The sequence below is a fragment of the Lutra lutra genome, chromosome 18 (genome assembly GCF_902655055.1).
Source record: "Lutra lutra chromosome 18, mLutLut1.2, whole genome shotgun sequence".
Taxonomy (NCBI): Eukaryota; Metazoa; Chordata; class Mammalia; order Carnivora; family Mustelidae; genus Lutra; species Lutra lutra.
In genome coordinates this window covers 22,034,363-22,049,989 of record NC_062295.1, presented here as the reverse complement: position 1 = coordinate 22,049,989, position 15,627 = coordinate 22,034,363, and the positions used below count along the sequence as shown (strand labels likewise).

The 15,627-nt window shown below is 51.7% G+C and overlaps 1 protein-coding gene across 6 annotated transcripts in view; it reads right to left on the bottom strand.

The window, feature by feature from the left end:
* KATNIP (katanin interacting protein) overlaps positions 1–15,627 on the bottom strand; it is a 173,588-nt gene that overhangs the window by 55,194 nt on the left and 102,767 nt on the right. For all 6 annotated transcript variants that reach the window (XR_007124556.1, XM_047714380.1, XM_047714384.1 and 3 more), the window contains 5 exons: positions 11,627–11,799; positions 11,080–11,145; positions 9,666–9,778; positions 8,478–8,580; positions 4,261–4,476 (listed from right to left, as the gene is read on the bottom strand). Coding sequence is in view for 5 of the 6 variants with exons in the window: in XM_047714380.1 (XP_047570336.1) it covers positions 4,261–4,476; positions 8,478–8,580; positions 9,666–9,778; positions 11,080–11,145; positions 11,627–11,799 (671 nt within the window). In the remaining variant the exon portion in view is untranslated. The remainder of the gene's footprint in view (positions 1–4,260; positions 4,477–8,477; positions 8,581–9,665; positions 9,779–11,079; positions 11,146–11,626; positions 11,800–15,627) is intronic.

The window sequence follows — 15,627 nt, the reverse complement described above, 5'->3', positions numbered from 1 at the left end:
ATTACATTGATGGATTCTTGTATATTGAGCAATAAACCATGCATTCCTGGGGTCAACTCCACTAGGTTTCAGTGTATAGATCTTTCTATGAACTGGTAGATTTGGTTTGCTGATGTTTTGTCAAGGATTTTTATATCTTATTCATAAGGGATTGTTGGTCTATAGTTTCCTGTTCTTGGGATGTCTTTGGTTTTTGTTGTCAGGGTAATACCAGCCTCTGTATTTTAGAAGAGTTTGTGAAGGATTGGTGTTAATTCTTTAAATATTTGGTATGATTCACCCATGAAGCCATCTGGTCCTCAGCTTTTCTTTGTGGGAAGTTTTTTTTATTATTAATCCAATCTCTTTACTTGCTGTAGGTCTAGCCATGTGTTTTATTTCTTGTCGGGTCAGTTTCAGTGATGTGTGTCTTTCTAGGATGTTGTCCAGGATATCTTCGTTTGTTGGCATAAAATTATTCAGAATGGGTGGGGTTATGGACATTGGAGAGGGTATGTGCTATGGTGAGTGCTGTGAAGTGTGTAAACCTGGCGATTCACAGACCTGTACCCCTGGGGATAAAAATATATTATATGTTTATAAAAAAAATTATTCAGAATATTCCCTTATAATCTTTTCTCCCCCTGCCAGGTTGGGAGTAATGTCCCCCTTTTCATTCCTGATTTCAGTAACTTGAATCCTTTCTCCTTTTTCCTTGTCAAACCTAGCTAACAAACCTAGCTAAAGGTTTGTTAACTTTGTCAATCCTTTCAAAAAACCAACTTTTGGCTTCATTGATTTCCCTCTATTATTTTTCTCTTCTCTGCACAATTTTAAAAAAATAATTTCCCGTGATTATATGATGACTTCCAAGTAAAAAGTACAAAAAAATATATGGTGTACATTTACATGCTGGGGATATAGTATGGCTAGGGCAGACAAGGATGTGTAGCTTAATGGAGGGGACAGAGAATGATCAAGCAACAAGATCATTTCTTAATGTGAGAAGTGCCCTGAAGAAAATGACATTTTCTGGGATGATGTGTAACAGGACTCCTCCCCACTGTAGTCAGGGAAGGGCTTGCTTAGACAGTGGTATCTGGGCCGAAATCCAAATGGGGAGAAGGCAGAACTCCAGAAGAGTTCAGAGGTGAGATGAGCTGGGAGCATCAGAGGCGCAGAAGGAAGCCCCTGTGACTGCTGGAGCCTCGTGCGGGGGGTAGGGGTGTAAGAGGCAGGCAGAGCCTGAGGCCTGTTAACAGACAGCTTCCCAGGCCATGGGAGGCACGTGATTTTATTTCTATGTGGACTGGAAAGTCATGGCCAGGGTTTTAAGTAGGGGAAGGTTGCCGGCTGACATTTGTAAAACATCACTTTGGACCCAGAGTAGAAAATGGAGCGGAAGGGATTGGAAGAGAAGACAATGAGACAGAAGGCCATTTCATAGTGCCAGCAAGAGGGGACGGCACACTGATCAGACTTAGGGGCCAAGAGGGAAATGGAGAGAAGGGGCCAGACTTGGGCTCCATTTTGGAGGAAGAATCAGTGAGAATTCAAGTCAGGAACTCAGAGAAGCAGGCGAGCCTTGGTGTATCCATTTTGAATCGTCTTGAAGCCATGGGCCTTGGTGAGGCCAGTAAGAGATGGAGTGGGTGCAGAGTGGAAAAGTGTTTGCTCCAAGCATGAGCAGCTCCTGCTCTCTTCCACTGAAGTGACTTCGCTTTCGAGCCCAGACTCCACGTGCATTTCCTCCTGGTGAGACTGCAGCCGAGCTCCCCCACTCCACGGTGGTATGGCTGGGGCAAGTTGCCTGTCCTCCTTGAGCCCTGGTTTCTCATTTAGCAGATGCAGAGAGGAACTCGAGGCTCCGGTAAGGATGGGCCGAGGGATGTCTGCGGTCCTGGCCTGAGCGCTGTGGGTCTTTAATCAAGCCCAGTGAAACTGTGTGGTCCTGAGAGGCAGTTATGAGCTGGAGGTCCCGGGCCCAGTAAATAGGACGACCATCGGGGAGACCCCGTGCCAGGGCATCAGGGGTAATCCCGCACACACATGGCTGGGCCCACAGATCTGGTAGCCTGCGGGAGATGGCAGCCTCCTGTCCCAACCTTGGGGCCCAAAATTTAAAACCCAGATCCAACCAGAACCTCCGGCCTGTTGTGTGGCAAAGCTCACCCAGCCTCTGCTGAACAGAGGAAAAGGAAAAGTCATCCTGAGAACCGGCCCCCATCAAACCCAATGACGCTTTTTATCGCCCCGGTAGGCTCTGTTCTGTATACAGCAGGCTTCCAGAATGCCACTGCTCTGCGCAAGGAGAGGGGGCAGGGAGGGGCACTCTAAGCCCTTGCAGCATACACGGGCGCCTACAGACTCAAAGCAGGAAGCAGAGCAGGAAATGCAAGGCCAGAGCCTCCCAGGGGCCATGACCTATGGGACCTGTTTCTTTCAAGGTCACAGAGCTGCTGGTCTTAGTGGGCTGTCACCACCCAGTCTAAACCTGTGAACGGTGGTGTTTCTCAGATCCCTAGCATCTCCCCTGCCTTCCTTTCAGTAACAACGCTGAACTTCTCCAGGGAGAACTGCCTCCCTGCCCTGCTGTGGCATCTCAGTGTAACTGGCATTCAGGTGCCCACCTCCCTAGCCATGCTGGCCAGCAGCCTTCCTCTCCTGGGATGGTGTGTCTCCAGCAGAGTGACAGGAGGGCCAACCAACGAACCAACACTGCCCCCTGCTCCCCCAAAAAGACCACACCCTTGGTGCTCATGCATTCTGGATGCCACCTAAACCCCCAACGTGACCATTGGGGCTGCCCCTTCTGGCCTGGGGGGGATCACCGACTGACCAGCTACCCAAAGACTTGCAACAAAGTTGTTAGAAATTTGCCAAGGTGAGCCAGACTCCCATTTCTTTTGCCGACAAACCAGTCCTACGGATTATCCACCCTCCAGTTCTATTTTTCAGGAAGCAGAGAAACTGGTTTTCAGAGAAGACAGGCAAGTTGCCAAAGGCTACCGAGTCAAGGTCAGAATGTGGGTCTCTAGGACTGAAGTTCTGAGAGCTCGCCTTTCTTGTTTCCTCGTCTTTAAAGGGGAATATCTACTTCTTAATGGTATCAATACTATGACTAATAACAATAACAAGCACAATAAGAACTGATGTTTTGGGGCCCTCTGGAAGAGCCAGGCATGGTGCTACGTTTGATCCTCGTGACATTGTTGCAAGAGAAGGGCTAATACTGTGCCATGTGACAGATGAGAAACTAAAGGAGAGGTCAGGTGAGTCGCCCACGCTCACAAGGCTGTAAATGGTAAGCTTCAAACACAGGCCTTTCTGCTTCTCAAGCCTGTGTCCTACTAGGTATAAATAAAATTATACATAGGATGCCCCGTGCCTGGCAGGAGGCAGGAACCGAAAGTATGGTGAATGTTTTCATTTTTAATACTTTTTCAGAAAAATTAATAACTTGTTCTTTGGAATTGAGAATACCGCTACAGGGGAGAAAATTTTAAAAGGTGTCAAAGAGCGCCCAAGGGAAGCTGTCCACAAGTCACCTCTGTGCCTTCCCCACCCGTATACAGAGGCAAAAGCTGTCCCCAGTTTCTCAGGCCCCTCCTGGAGGGAACTAATAGGGACGCTGAAGCACTGAAGAGGAAAGAAGACCGGGTGGGGCGGCCTGCCTCAGCTTAGCTCCCAGCCTCTGTGTCCAACGTGCTAGTGGAGACAGGAGCAAACACCAGTGCTCTCTTTCTTTCTTTTTGACCATTAGATATTTAAAGGACAGGAAGGTTTGATGTTTCTTGGGAAGCAGGACTCTGAGCAAGTGTGGGCCTGGGGCCTAAGTGGTAGGCTATGAACATGGCCCCACTACCTTCTAGGAGTGTGACCTTGACTAATTCATATTCTTCCCCAGGCCTTAGTGTCTTTGTCTATAAAACGAAGGCAATGACCTCAATGACCCCCAGGGGTCCCACATTTGGTGGTGCCTGGGGTAAACTACAGGGTGGAGGAAAGGGGGCAACTTGGCTCCACTTTGCTCCCCCTCCCAAGAAAAACCCACAGAGCAGGGATCCGGGAATGAGCTGGGGGGATGGCCGGGGAGGTCCTCACCGGGACCTTTCCCTCGGGCTCCTCCTACTTTGTCCAAATGAACGACAGTGGAAGATTCTATTCTTCTTCCCCTCCCCACACCTGTATCACCCGCATCTGCATCACAGCCCTATTGTGGGCAGAGAAAATGCATCAAAATACGAGGCCGAGACGCACACCGGTACTGCCACCACTTACAGCTAAGCTCCTGTTGACCAGGTGGCCTGGCTCCCCAGGCGTGTTCGTGGTCCGGACATCCACGTCATGGGGCGACACGTAAAGCTTGGTGTTGTGCAGGTCAAAGAACTCCACTTCCGTGAGACCCACCCAGGACGCATGGCCCCAGTTGGACAGGATTTCCAAGGTCACATAGATGGCATCTTTGATGTCTCCGCCTTTTATTCTCAATTTATCCTTAACAAAGAGAAAAGAATGCCAAAGGATCAAAATGGGACAGGCTGGATTCAGCTTACCACTAAGCAACAATTTAGCCACTCAGGGCCTCGGTTTCCCCATCCATATAAAGAGAGTAAGAATGCACCCTTACACATGGTTATTACCAAAATTAAAAGAGCTCCTATTTATCAGGCACTTAAAATATTATTACATGGGGCGCCTGGCCCCATGTTGGGTTCCGTGCTCAGCAGAGCCTGCTTCTCCCTCTCCCTCTGCCCTTCCCCCAATCTACTTGTGCTCTCTCTCTCTCTCAAATAAATAAATACAATCTTTAAAAAAAACCACATAGTTACCATGGAACCGCAGCAGTATTTTCCGTAAGAGTTTGCAAATAACAAAAAATGCCTAAAAAGCAACAGATTCTGCCTGAACGTGCTCTTCGCTCCCCCATCATCGAGTGTTTGTGGCCCATTGGCTGAATTGGGGATGGTATTATGGGATAAATTATGTCCCCCCAAAATTCAGACGCTAAACCCTAACCCCAGTACCTCAGAATGTGGCTGTATTTGAAGACAAGGCCTTTAAAAGAGCTAACTAAGGTAAAAGGAGGCCATGAAGGTGGGCCCAAATCCAGTCCAACCCATGTCCTTACAAAAAGGGGAGAGCTGCTCACGAGACACACCAGGGGCGCTCATGCTCGAGAAAGACCGCGTGAGGACACAGCCAGAGGATGGCTCTCTGAAAAGCAGGAGAAGAGGCCTCGGCAGAAATCACACCTGTCGACACCTTGCTCTTGGACTCAACCCGCAGAACGGTGAGAAAACGCATCTCTGTTGCTTAGATCACCCCATCTGCGGTGCGAAATTACGGCCGCCCTCGCAGATGAATTGGGTCGGTAACGAAGGACCCTGGCCAAGTCACTTGATGTCCCTCAGCCTGGCTGGGAAACAGGAGATGATGACACCATCTCTCTGACATCCTGTCGTGGAGACTAAGGGAGATACGGACACTGGGGAAGGCTCTGTCACGCATCCTGGCCCCAGGTACGCTCCCTAAGGGTCCAGTTCTAGCCATTTCTCCCCCAGCTGATTCGAGTGCTGCCTCCTTCGTGGGTCGGCTGTCTGGTCCGGGGCTGCGTGAATGCCATCAGTAAACAGTCACGCTGCAGAATGGCTTCCGGAGGCCCCTTCGGGGCCCAACTGCAGTGCTGGTCGCCACGGATCAGTCGCTCATAAAATGGTGCATTCCCCGCATGCACATACCCTCTGTTAATTAGCACTGGTAATCTGCAACGGTTCTGTGAGCAGGGAGTTGAGCAAATGAACGGCAACTGTTCCCTACTTATTTTTTTAATTAATAGCCAGCGAGACGTGCTATCGCTCGCAGCGTGTGTTTGGACTCGCCTTGATTGCCACGTGATGGGGATGGGGACAGGGAGGGAGGGAAGGAGGGAGGTCAGCTCCCAGCTCCAAGAAGGAACATGGGGCTGGCTTTTATTAGCAGAGCCTGCAGCACCGTCCTTCTCTGCCGCAGGGGGCTGTGCGGGACCCTGACCGTGCGTGAGTCCCAGGTGTGCAGGACAGTGAGGACTCTCAACCCCTGGGATTGGGAGGTGGATGAACTTGTGCTGGGGAGGGGCGCTGTACTGTCAAGGTGAGCCGGGTGGGAGGCCCGGAGAGGCGGCACGGTTCACCTTGGCTGTCGGCAGCTCGGAGGAGGAGGCCCAGAAGGGCGGCGGGCAGGCTGCCTCACAGAGGGGCTGCTGGATCACACAACCCGTGCAATCTGAAACGTGTGAAGTCATGCAGCGGGGCTTGGAATGAAGAAGCTGAAGGGTCTATTAACTAAGGAAGTGTCACAACTTGCCAGGTTGGGATTCGATGGCTTTCACCTGCTTCTGAATTGCTTGCTTTAGTTATAATCCCTTGTGGGGGTTGAAGGCAAGCGCTGGTTGGGCAGCTCCTGGGCTCCGGCATTCACTGCCTCCTCCCCTGCTCTCACCAAGAACCTCTGATTTTCCGGTCGGGAAGTCACCCCTTCTCTTTTCTCAGTCACGAGGGTGGTCCTAGAGGGGTATGGGCCCCTTCCCACCCCAGGGAGGAGGAGCCTGACTGGTCCAATGAAGCAGTGTGGCTGGTCCCCTGAGCCACCAGGAGAGGGGGGCTCCGTGATGGGCCCATGACCCACTCTCTGTCCTGTGGGTGGTGGACATGCTCTTCTCTCCTGACCATAGGGCCTGAGGGGATGAGGGCAAGAGGTAGAAACCAGTCCAGCGACTGAGGGGTCCCAGGGAGATAGCAGAGCCAGGCCTGGGTGCTGAGGTGCGGACAGAGCTCAAGGATGCAGCTGAGATGGTGGAGATGCAGCGTGAGCTACTGGATCAAGCCCCACCTGGTCCCCACTGTGGCATTTACTCTAAGAGTCTGCCATTTCCTTCCCTTCCTTGGATAATTCCATGTGCCCCGGGTTTTCTGTTCACCTTAAGAAGACTTGATCAATCCAGGCTCTTTTTAATGTGCCTCTAAAGCAACTAACTGTTTCATGCAGGGGGCATGGTGGGGTGGGGTAAAGCCTTGAATTTTCTTGATGTCTCTAGATGTCGAACTTCCAACTGATAATCTGCTGGCTCCTCCTTGCTGTGTGCCAGGCCATCGAGGTGCTCGTCCTCACAAGACTCTTCTGTTCTAGCCTCATGGCAGCCCATGGTCATGGATTATTTACCCAATGTGACAGCCGCACGCTCCCAGGATCAGAGAGCCTAAGAGGTCTGTCTAAGGTTACAGGCCCTCTAAACAATGGCACCAGACCCGGAGCCAGAGCTCGGGTCCAAGCTGGCGTGGGGTTCTTTCTGCTGTCATGGGAGTTCTCTGCGTGGCTCTGGGAGGGCTTACCTGGCCATTCGTGGGAGTGGTGAGTGCTTTGGGCAAAGGAAGGGCTGAGAAGGATATGGGGGGGGACACATACCTCCTAACACAAAAGAAACGTGAACCCCCATTACCCTTCTGCCCGGATGCTGCCTTGGCCTTTGGGTTCACGTGCATTAACATGTCACACGGCCGTGGCTTTGCATGGTCCCACTGTCACAACAGACCCAATGGAGATTCACATCACCTTTTGCAGTTAACTCTATCTCCTCGCCATTCTCATCCTGCATAATCCCCATAATGATAATTACCCTCCTTTTATACCATTGCATTGTGCTCATGTATCATGCCTTCCCAATTAGCTCCGTTATCTTGAGACATTTATGTTATTTCTGGTTTTTTCCTTCCTCATTCTTCCCTACTTCCAATCATTTCTGCAATAGACATCTTTGTGCCTGTAGCTTTTGCTTTGTGTTCAGTGATTTCCTTAGGGTGAGGAAGCGGGATCGCTGGGCTGGGAGGACATACGTATCTCTAAGGCTGTTCCTGAGCCCGGCCTTTCTGCTTTTCCAGAGAGTTCCACCCATTTACATTGCTGCCAGCTGGGAGAGCCTGCTTTGACCTCGCCAGTCCTAGAGGTTATCATCAAAAAAAATCTGGGAGGGACACCTGGGTGGTTCAGTCAATGAAGCGTCTGCCTTTGGCTCAGGTCATGATTCCAGGGTTCTGGGGGCCTGCTTCTCCCTCTCCCTCTGCCGCTCCCTCTGCTTCTACTTTTTTTTCTCTCTGGCAAATAAATAAATAAAATCTTAAAATAAAAATCCTGGAGCTCAGATATCAAGTGGGACATGAAGATTGTTCTAACCTGCATTTCCTGATGGCCAACGACGTTGGACGTTTTCCTCTGGGCTTACATGCTATTTATACTGCCTCTTGTGTGAACAGGCTTCTCTTTGCTGTGACCCCTGGTTCCATCCCATGCCTGCCTGGGTGCTGGGTGGGAGGGGGATGGAGACTCGGGCAGAGAGACGTTAAGTTTACCTGTGTCATCATCCCCACCGCACGGAGATGATGGCACCGAGGGACCCTTCCACCCTTGGCTTTCAGGCGAGATGCCGAATGCATCTAGAAATCCCTGTAAGTCAACGTTCTCACCTCTGGGTCTGGCACACACTCCTCCGTTGCTGAAGCAACCATGCTGAGCTGGGCAGAGTCGCTTTCGATGGCCTGGAGCACTTTCAGAAGCCTTTGCTGCTGCCTGAAAGGGGATTTTGGTTTAGCAAACCGGCAGTGACAGATGGTTCACACCAGAGATCAGACCCATCAGCACCAACTTTTCTAGCTCAGAAGAAGCTATGGTTTGAGAAGAGAGTCCCTGCCCCGTGTATAGCTCAAAGGTGCACACGGGCTGTCCCCCCCACCCCTTTATAATAACCGGATAACTAGTCATGAAGGAAGAGCCAAGTAGAGGAAGTTGTCTGGAGCAAGATGGCATCAGACCGGAAAGATGGCTAAGATGGTGAAGCTGACTGGTAACTCAAAGGGTCTAGAGCAAGGGGGTGGCAGATCACAGTCTATAGAGCCTGCGAGCTGAGAATGGCTTTTACCTTTTTGAAGGGCTGTTAAAACCAACCAACCAACCAAGTGAAAGGCCTGAAGAATTTGCTTTCTGGACCTTTACTAAAAACCCCCACTACTCCTGGCCCACACACCTACTTTGCACCTCCTGTTTCTGGGACCACAGGCATTCGCAACTGAGCAGAGTGGGGTTTGCAAACGCACCCCACGTGTGCTGTTTAAGGCAGGGGACCCTCAAGACCCAAAGCACCAAGGATCTTGAGGACGAAGAAAGCAGCATTGGGGGACACGTGTGCCGCCCACAAACAGAGCTGTATCGGATGGAAGTACCCTCAGGTACTAGCTCTCTCCCGTGTGGAACCTGTGGGTTTGTACACGTGGCTGTCAGGGGACACAGCCCTGGTTTCCAATCTGAGGACTGCAGATTCTTAGAGGGATGCCCAGGGGGGGCCCCTCCCACCATCCCCGGCCCACTGACAGCGAGTTCACCACTGTCTGCTGCACGGGGTACTCTGGGGTGGGTGGTGGATAAGATCTTACACGGGATAGACGGAACCGGACCAGCAAAGACACTCCGGCGGGAAAGACATAAACTCTGTTCCGTGCTTTAGGGTCGGAGGGGGAGGGAGGTCCGGTATAAGGGAGCAGCTCTACGTGGGCCTGGGATAACATAGGAGAAGCAAAGAGAAAGCGCAGATAACGAGATTCTCATAGCTGCATTGCTATGGGGTTCTGGTTTTGTGTTGAAGCCACCTTGGTAAGTACCTGCTCCCCAAAAGGCCGATTCTGTCAATGGCTTCGCTGACGGCTCTGGCTCCCCCTGCTGCCCTGGACGGCTCCTGCGGGCTGGTCGAGCTGGTGGCCAGGGCTGTAGGAAGCTGCGGGGGAGGGGGATGGCAATGCTTAGGAAGCAGGAAGAGGGAAAAGGACTGAGAGGGACAGAGTCTACATGTGCTGGTGAGATCCAGGATCCCCCACCACGACCTCTGCAAAAAGACAAGAGATCTCTGTTTCTCATGATCCGGGGAGTCTCAGCAAACGATCTCCTCAATCAGCTATTGAAAAATTTCTCTCATCAAAATCTCATCTCCCCGTCTCGGTCACACCCCTGCTCTGTTTGCTACAGAGTAACCAGACTCCGTGGAAGGATTCTAGTGACATCCTTACGGCCCTTTCATTCTTAATCCTCCTTTGACATTTATCATCTAAACTCGAAACGTGCTCTGTTCTCCATCTGCAAATGATTTTAGTTATTGGAAGCTCTGCGGGTCTGGGGTCAGGTTATCCAGAAATCATGCCTACGGGGTGGGCAGTCCGCAGACCAGTCAGAAATGTCAGCGGACGATGGAAAGAACAGCTAGGAAAGAACAGAATAAACAGGAGGGACATATAAAGGAAACCTCGATGGTGCTCTGGGGAGCTCTCTCCTCCCCTCCCCACCTCGTCTCCCTTCCCCGCCCTGTCCACCCCCTACCCTCTGGTGCCCCCCATTCCCACCACTAGTCAGGTTCTTCCCACTTCAACATACTCCCCTGTCCCTTCTACCTGCTGTTCCATGTTGCTGGCTCGTTCCCTAAGACACAGGGCTCAGCTCAAATGGGACCCTCCAAGGGGCTTCCTCGGACCACCCTTCCAGAGGGTAGCCACCATCTATAATCTTCTCCTCTTGTGTCTCTCTGAAGTCAGAGACTTTGCTTGTTTGCAAGCTCCCTGAGGCCAGGGGCTAATCTGATCTGACTTAGCCACCTCTGTATTCCGAGCACATGGCCTAGACCTGTGCACAATCTAACAAACACATTTCTGGGTGTTGTGTTCGTTCGCGTCTGAACTTGCTGGGGCCCTCTTTGCTGAGATAGGTCTGACTGACCTAGGTAGGTACAGATACAATTTATTTATTCAGGGTCCTAAGATTTGTTTTTGTGCTGTCTTGTCACAGCAGAAACATAACAAGGAACTGGAGTCCCCGGGGCCTGAGTGAGTTCTGGCCCCCCACTCGGAACCTCGGGCAAGCTACTCCAGCCCAGGTTTCCCTATCCGCGAAATGGCCAGAATGACACGGCGCTCAGGGAGCACAGGGAGGGCCTGCAGGGACCACAGAGGGAAGCCGCCTGGAGGTTCCTGGGTGCTGCTGGGGACAGTGGGCACGGGGTTTTGTTGTCCTGCTCAAGTCCTCACCGACCTCAGGGCTCTCTTCTTTCCCCTTCAGCAGACTGGTCCACGGTTTTGCTGCTGGTCCCTCCATGTCCTAGAATGATATAATCACATGATCTGAGGTCAGAAGAAAGCCATCCATTGTATACTCTGCATGGACAGACGAGGGCACAGAGGTGCAAGGACTGTTCTGAGATCCCATAGACACAAACGTCAGGGGCAAAGGACTGAGAGCTCCAAGAAGACAGACAACAGGTATTGCTCAATGAATGCCCCAAAGGGCAGCCAGTGCTAGAGCCCGGGGAGCAGCTGGAAGTGTGGGGTGTGTAACCGAGGCGTGTCCAAAGCCTCCATCCTCCTGCCTCTTGTGCAAAGCTGAAGGTGGAGGACACAAACACAGACACCTGCCAGGCCAGGGAAGTTTCTGGAACAGGAGCAGTGGGTCAGGGGCAGGAAAGCAGGGCAGATATGAGTTCAGGATGCCTATGCAACATCTCCTTTTGCAAGTGCTGCTCAGACACCACCAGGTCCCCGGGGAGCCTCCTGTGGTCCCTCCCCTCTGCCCCTGAACGCACCTGCAGTGGGCTGGTGGGGGGCTCAGTCTTTCTGCTGAGGAGGGCCCTCTGCAGGGCTTCGTTCTCCACCTGGATGGCCCTGAGCACCGCTGAGGCGTGTTCCTCTCGGTCCTCAGCCTCATGCACAGGTTTTCGGGTGGCCGAGAGGGGTCTCTCGCGGCGGCTTCCAGGTCCTGCAGGCGGGAAATGGGGTGCACCTTTAGACCGCATTCACGGAGTGCAGCTCAAAATCCGTTAGACCTGAATTGAGGAACATTCTATAAAACAACTGGCTTGTACTCTCCAAAAATGTCAAGGTCACACAAGACAAGGAAAAAAAAAGGCCCAGAGAGCGATTCCAAATTAAAGGAGACTGGGCAGATATGGCAGCAGGATGTGGTTACAAACCTGGCACTGGATCCTGGGTGGGAAAACACTGGTGGAAAGGACATTACTTCAGCAAGTAGAGGAACCCCAATACAGTGTGTGGCGTAGATAACAGTATTGGAGTGATGCTTACCCTCCTGAATTTCCTAAGTGTGCTGTGCTCATGGGAAATGAATTGCCCCAGTCTTAGGAGACACACACTGCAGTGTTTAGAGGTAAAGGAGAATGATGTCTGCAACTGAATCTCTAATACACACACACACACACACACACACACATCCATCCACACACAGACACACACAGAGCACAAACAGAAATCAGTGGGAACAAGGGGTGCCTGGCTGGCTCAGTTGGTTGAGCGTCCCACTCTTGATCTTGGGGTCGTGAGTTCAAGCCCCATGTTGGGCCTGGAGCTTATGTAAAAGAAAACCGATCAATCCATCAACTGGGGCAAAAATGTTACCAACGGGTGAGTGCGGCTAGAGGGTCTATGGAGGGTCAACTGTGCTATCCTTGCAACTTTAAGTTTGAAATCGCATCTAAATAAAAAGTTGTAAGCTCTAACGAAGTACTTAGGGGGAATAATATATGCTCTCGTGGAGACAGATGGGTATCTGGGGATATTTTATTTTATCCTGTTTTGCTTTTCCATGGGCAACAAGAATTGCAAAGACTTTACATCCCAATTTAAGAAAAAAGCATTGCAGTGCTGTGGGCGATTCCAGAAGTTCTAAGGAGAGGACAATTGGTTTTATAAAGTGACATGCAGACAGAGCCCAGTAAGACTGGCTGAATGAAATAAATAACGGTACGCCCACCCAACAGAGGGCTATGCAGCAAAGGAAAGCAGACTAAACTATCTGCAGATAAAATTAAATGATGACTCGAATTTCCTTCCTAATCATCTGGGCAGTGGGTGGGGATGTAGATGAAGAGACATTGGCCATCAATTCATGACTGCCAAGGCCAGGTAATGGACACACGGAGGTCACTGTAACACCCTCTCAATTACTTATGTGTGGAATCTTTCCATATTAGGGGAAAAAAAAAAAAACTCCATTTAAAAATAGAACTGCCCTGGGGCGCCTGGATGGCTCAGTGGGTTAGGCCGCTGCCTTCGGCTCAGGTCATGATCTCGGAGTCCTGGGATCGAGCCCCGCATCGGGCTCTCTGCTCTCTCGGGGAGCCTGCTTCCTCCTCTCTCTCTGCCTGCCTCTCTGCCTGCTTGTGATCTCTCTGTCAAATAAAAAAAAAAAAAAAAAAGAAAATAGAACTGCCCGAAATGTTTCTATCAGAATGCTTAAAGAGGCTTTTCCCAATTGACTTTCATCCCCTCAGCAAAAATTTCTTGAGGGCCACTGTGACTGGCTCTGTCCTTGGCACTGGGGACCCAGCAGTGACGAGATGGTTGGAGAACCCAGCTTTGTAAAGTAGGACAAGTAGCCGGGGGAAATGATCAACAAAATAGAGTGTTAGATGTCAGAAAATGTTACGGAAGAACAGGCAAGAGCAGAACAGAGTGGGGCTGCGGGTGGGTGAGGCTGTGGTCCAGGCACTGGCGTGGACACACCCGTGGGCGGTGTGCTCACAGAGCAGCCAGGTACCGTGTGTGGGCTGACAGGTTGAGACAGGGAGCCAGGTTCAGGAGACCCAAGTTGGGGATCACTCAAAGCTGTGGAGGTCACAAGGTTGCTACTCTGAGTGAAAGGGAGAGCCATGGTAGGCTCTAAAGGAGGGGAGGACTTGACCTGACTTAGGTGCTGAGCTAGGGACAGAAGGGACTAGGTTTCTAGAAGTTTCTAGCTGCAGCCAGCGGGAGGCATGGCAGCCGCAGGGAAGGGACACAGACTGTGGTCAGATCCTGCAAATGTAGTTAAGGCAGGGCCCATGGGGTGGCCTGACAACGTGGGTGTGGCTGGGAGAGAGGAAGGGCTGAGCGACAGGGGCTCTGGGTGGGGCAGGTTTGGGAGCGGAGAGCAGGGGATCAGGTTTGGACAGATTGAGCCCAAGATGTATGATTCGGGCATCCAAGTGGAGCCAACAAGTTGCACGTACACACTCGAGTCTGAGTCTGGGAGCAGGTCTGTGCCAGAGGTGTGAATTAGGCAGAAGCGACTGGATTGTATCAACTAGCAGTCATGTCAAAGATCGACACAGACGCCGGCCTCTAACACACTGGGAATTCACGGGTGACCTCTTAGGATATATGAAACAGCATCCTCTGATTACTGAGTCCTTGAGCCCATCCATCCACGCTGAGTACTGAGCATTCCATGCAGCACTTGACCCGTCTACTACATCGTGTTAGAATGCTGCATCTGAAGGAATGTTCTAGCAGCAACATCGGGAATGGCCTTGGGAGGAGAGGAGTGGAAGCACGGCAGTTCCACCAGGCTGGCTTCCAGTATGGCTGGGCACTGGGCTGATGGGAGATCATGGGTTTTTATGGGAAAGCTCAACCAAAATGAGGGCATATCAGTTTCTACCAGGCGCCCAGGGAGTGGCTGTGAATTTGAATGCCCCGGGCCAGGGGCGGCAGCCCAGCTCCAGCCAGCAGCTGCCATCTGAGCTACACTCTCAGTATTGTCTTTTTATCCCCCCGCCCAAGAAAAGCTACAATCTGAAATCTATGTGAAATCCCCTGAATTTTATGTGTTTACAGACATACTCTGGTTTTTAAGAAACCTTATGAAGGCCAATAGAGCCCGAAGGGCCAGCCTACCCCAAGGCCACAACAAGTCCAAACCACTCTCCCAGGAGGGTCAGGGGCACCCAAAGGAACCTCAAATGCCTGCGGATGGCCGGCCTGGGCAATAAACAGTGAGTGGGTCATTTTCTGACTTTGATGTACTGTCTCTCATTGTTGCCCCAATGCTGCTCCCAGCGACAGAAATGTTTAAGGAGCTGCTGGGAAAGTGTCCCGGGATTCTGCTCATCCCGGTCAAGGCCACTTTACAGCCTTCCTTGTTGCCCCTTCTTAGGAGGAACTTGGTCTGCTCTGCAATGGGGCCAGGGGGAGGGGCGAGGGAATGAGACGGTAAAACAAATACCCAAACAGAGCAGAAAGGAGGACTGGCAGCAGCTCAGCATATCAAGCTGACGGGGGGTGGGGGTGGGGGTCCTTACTGGTGTGGAAATGCGGGTGGGTAAAAGGGATGCAGACGGCCACACTGGGCTCAGGTCCTGGGAGTAGCTAGGGGGACAGGGACAGGGAGGAGGAATCAAAGGAAGCTGAAAGACCTGGTCTTGAGCTAAACTGAAGCTGGAACAGAAAAATTCATACCCTCGCCCCCAGGGTAGCTGAGGTGGAAATGGGTTCCTGGCAAGGCAAAGGTTATTAATGACACAGGCTCTCGACCTACCCTAAGCTGTGGAATGACATGCCCCCCCGCCTCACAGATCTCACAGTCAAGGGGCAGAGACAGACACGGACCAGGCAGGTGCACACTGGATCTACCGGCAGGTGGAGACAAGTGCTACAAGGAACAAAGTGGGGCAAAGGCCAGAGGTGATGCAGGGAAAGAGACACTATTTGAGCCACTTGGTTAGGGTAGGTGACATCTGAGCGGAGACCTGAAGGCAGTGGGCCCTGCAAATACCCACACAGGGAGGCCATTCCAGGCCAAGGGAACAGC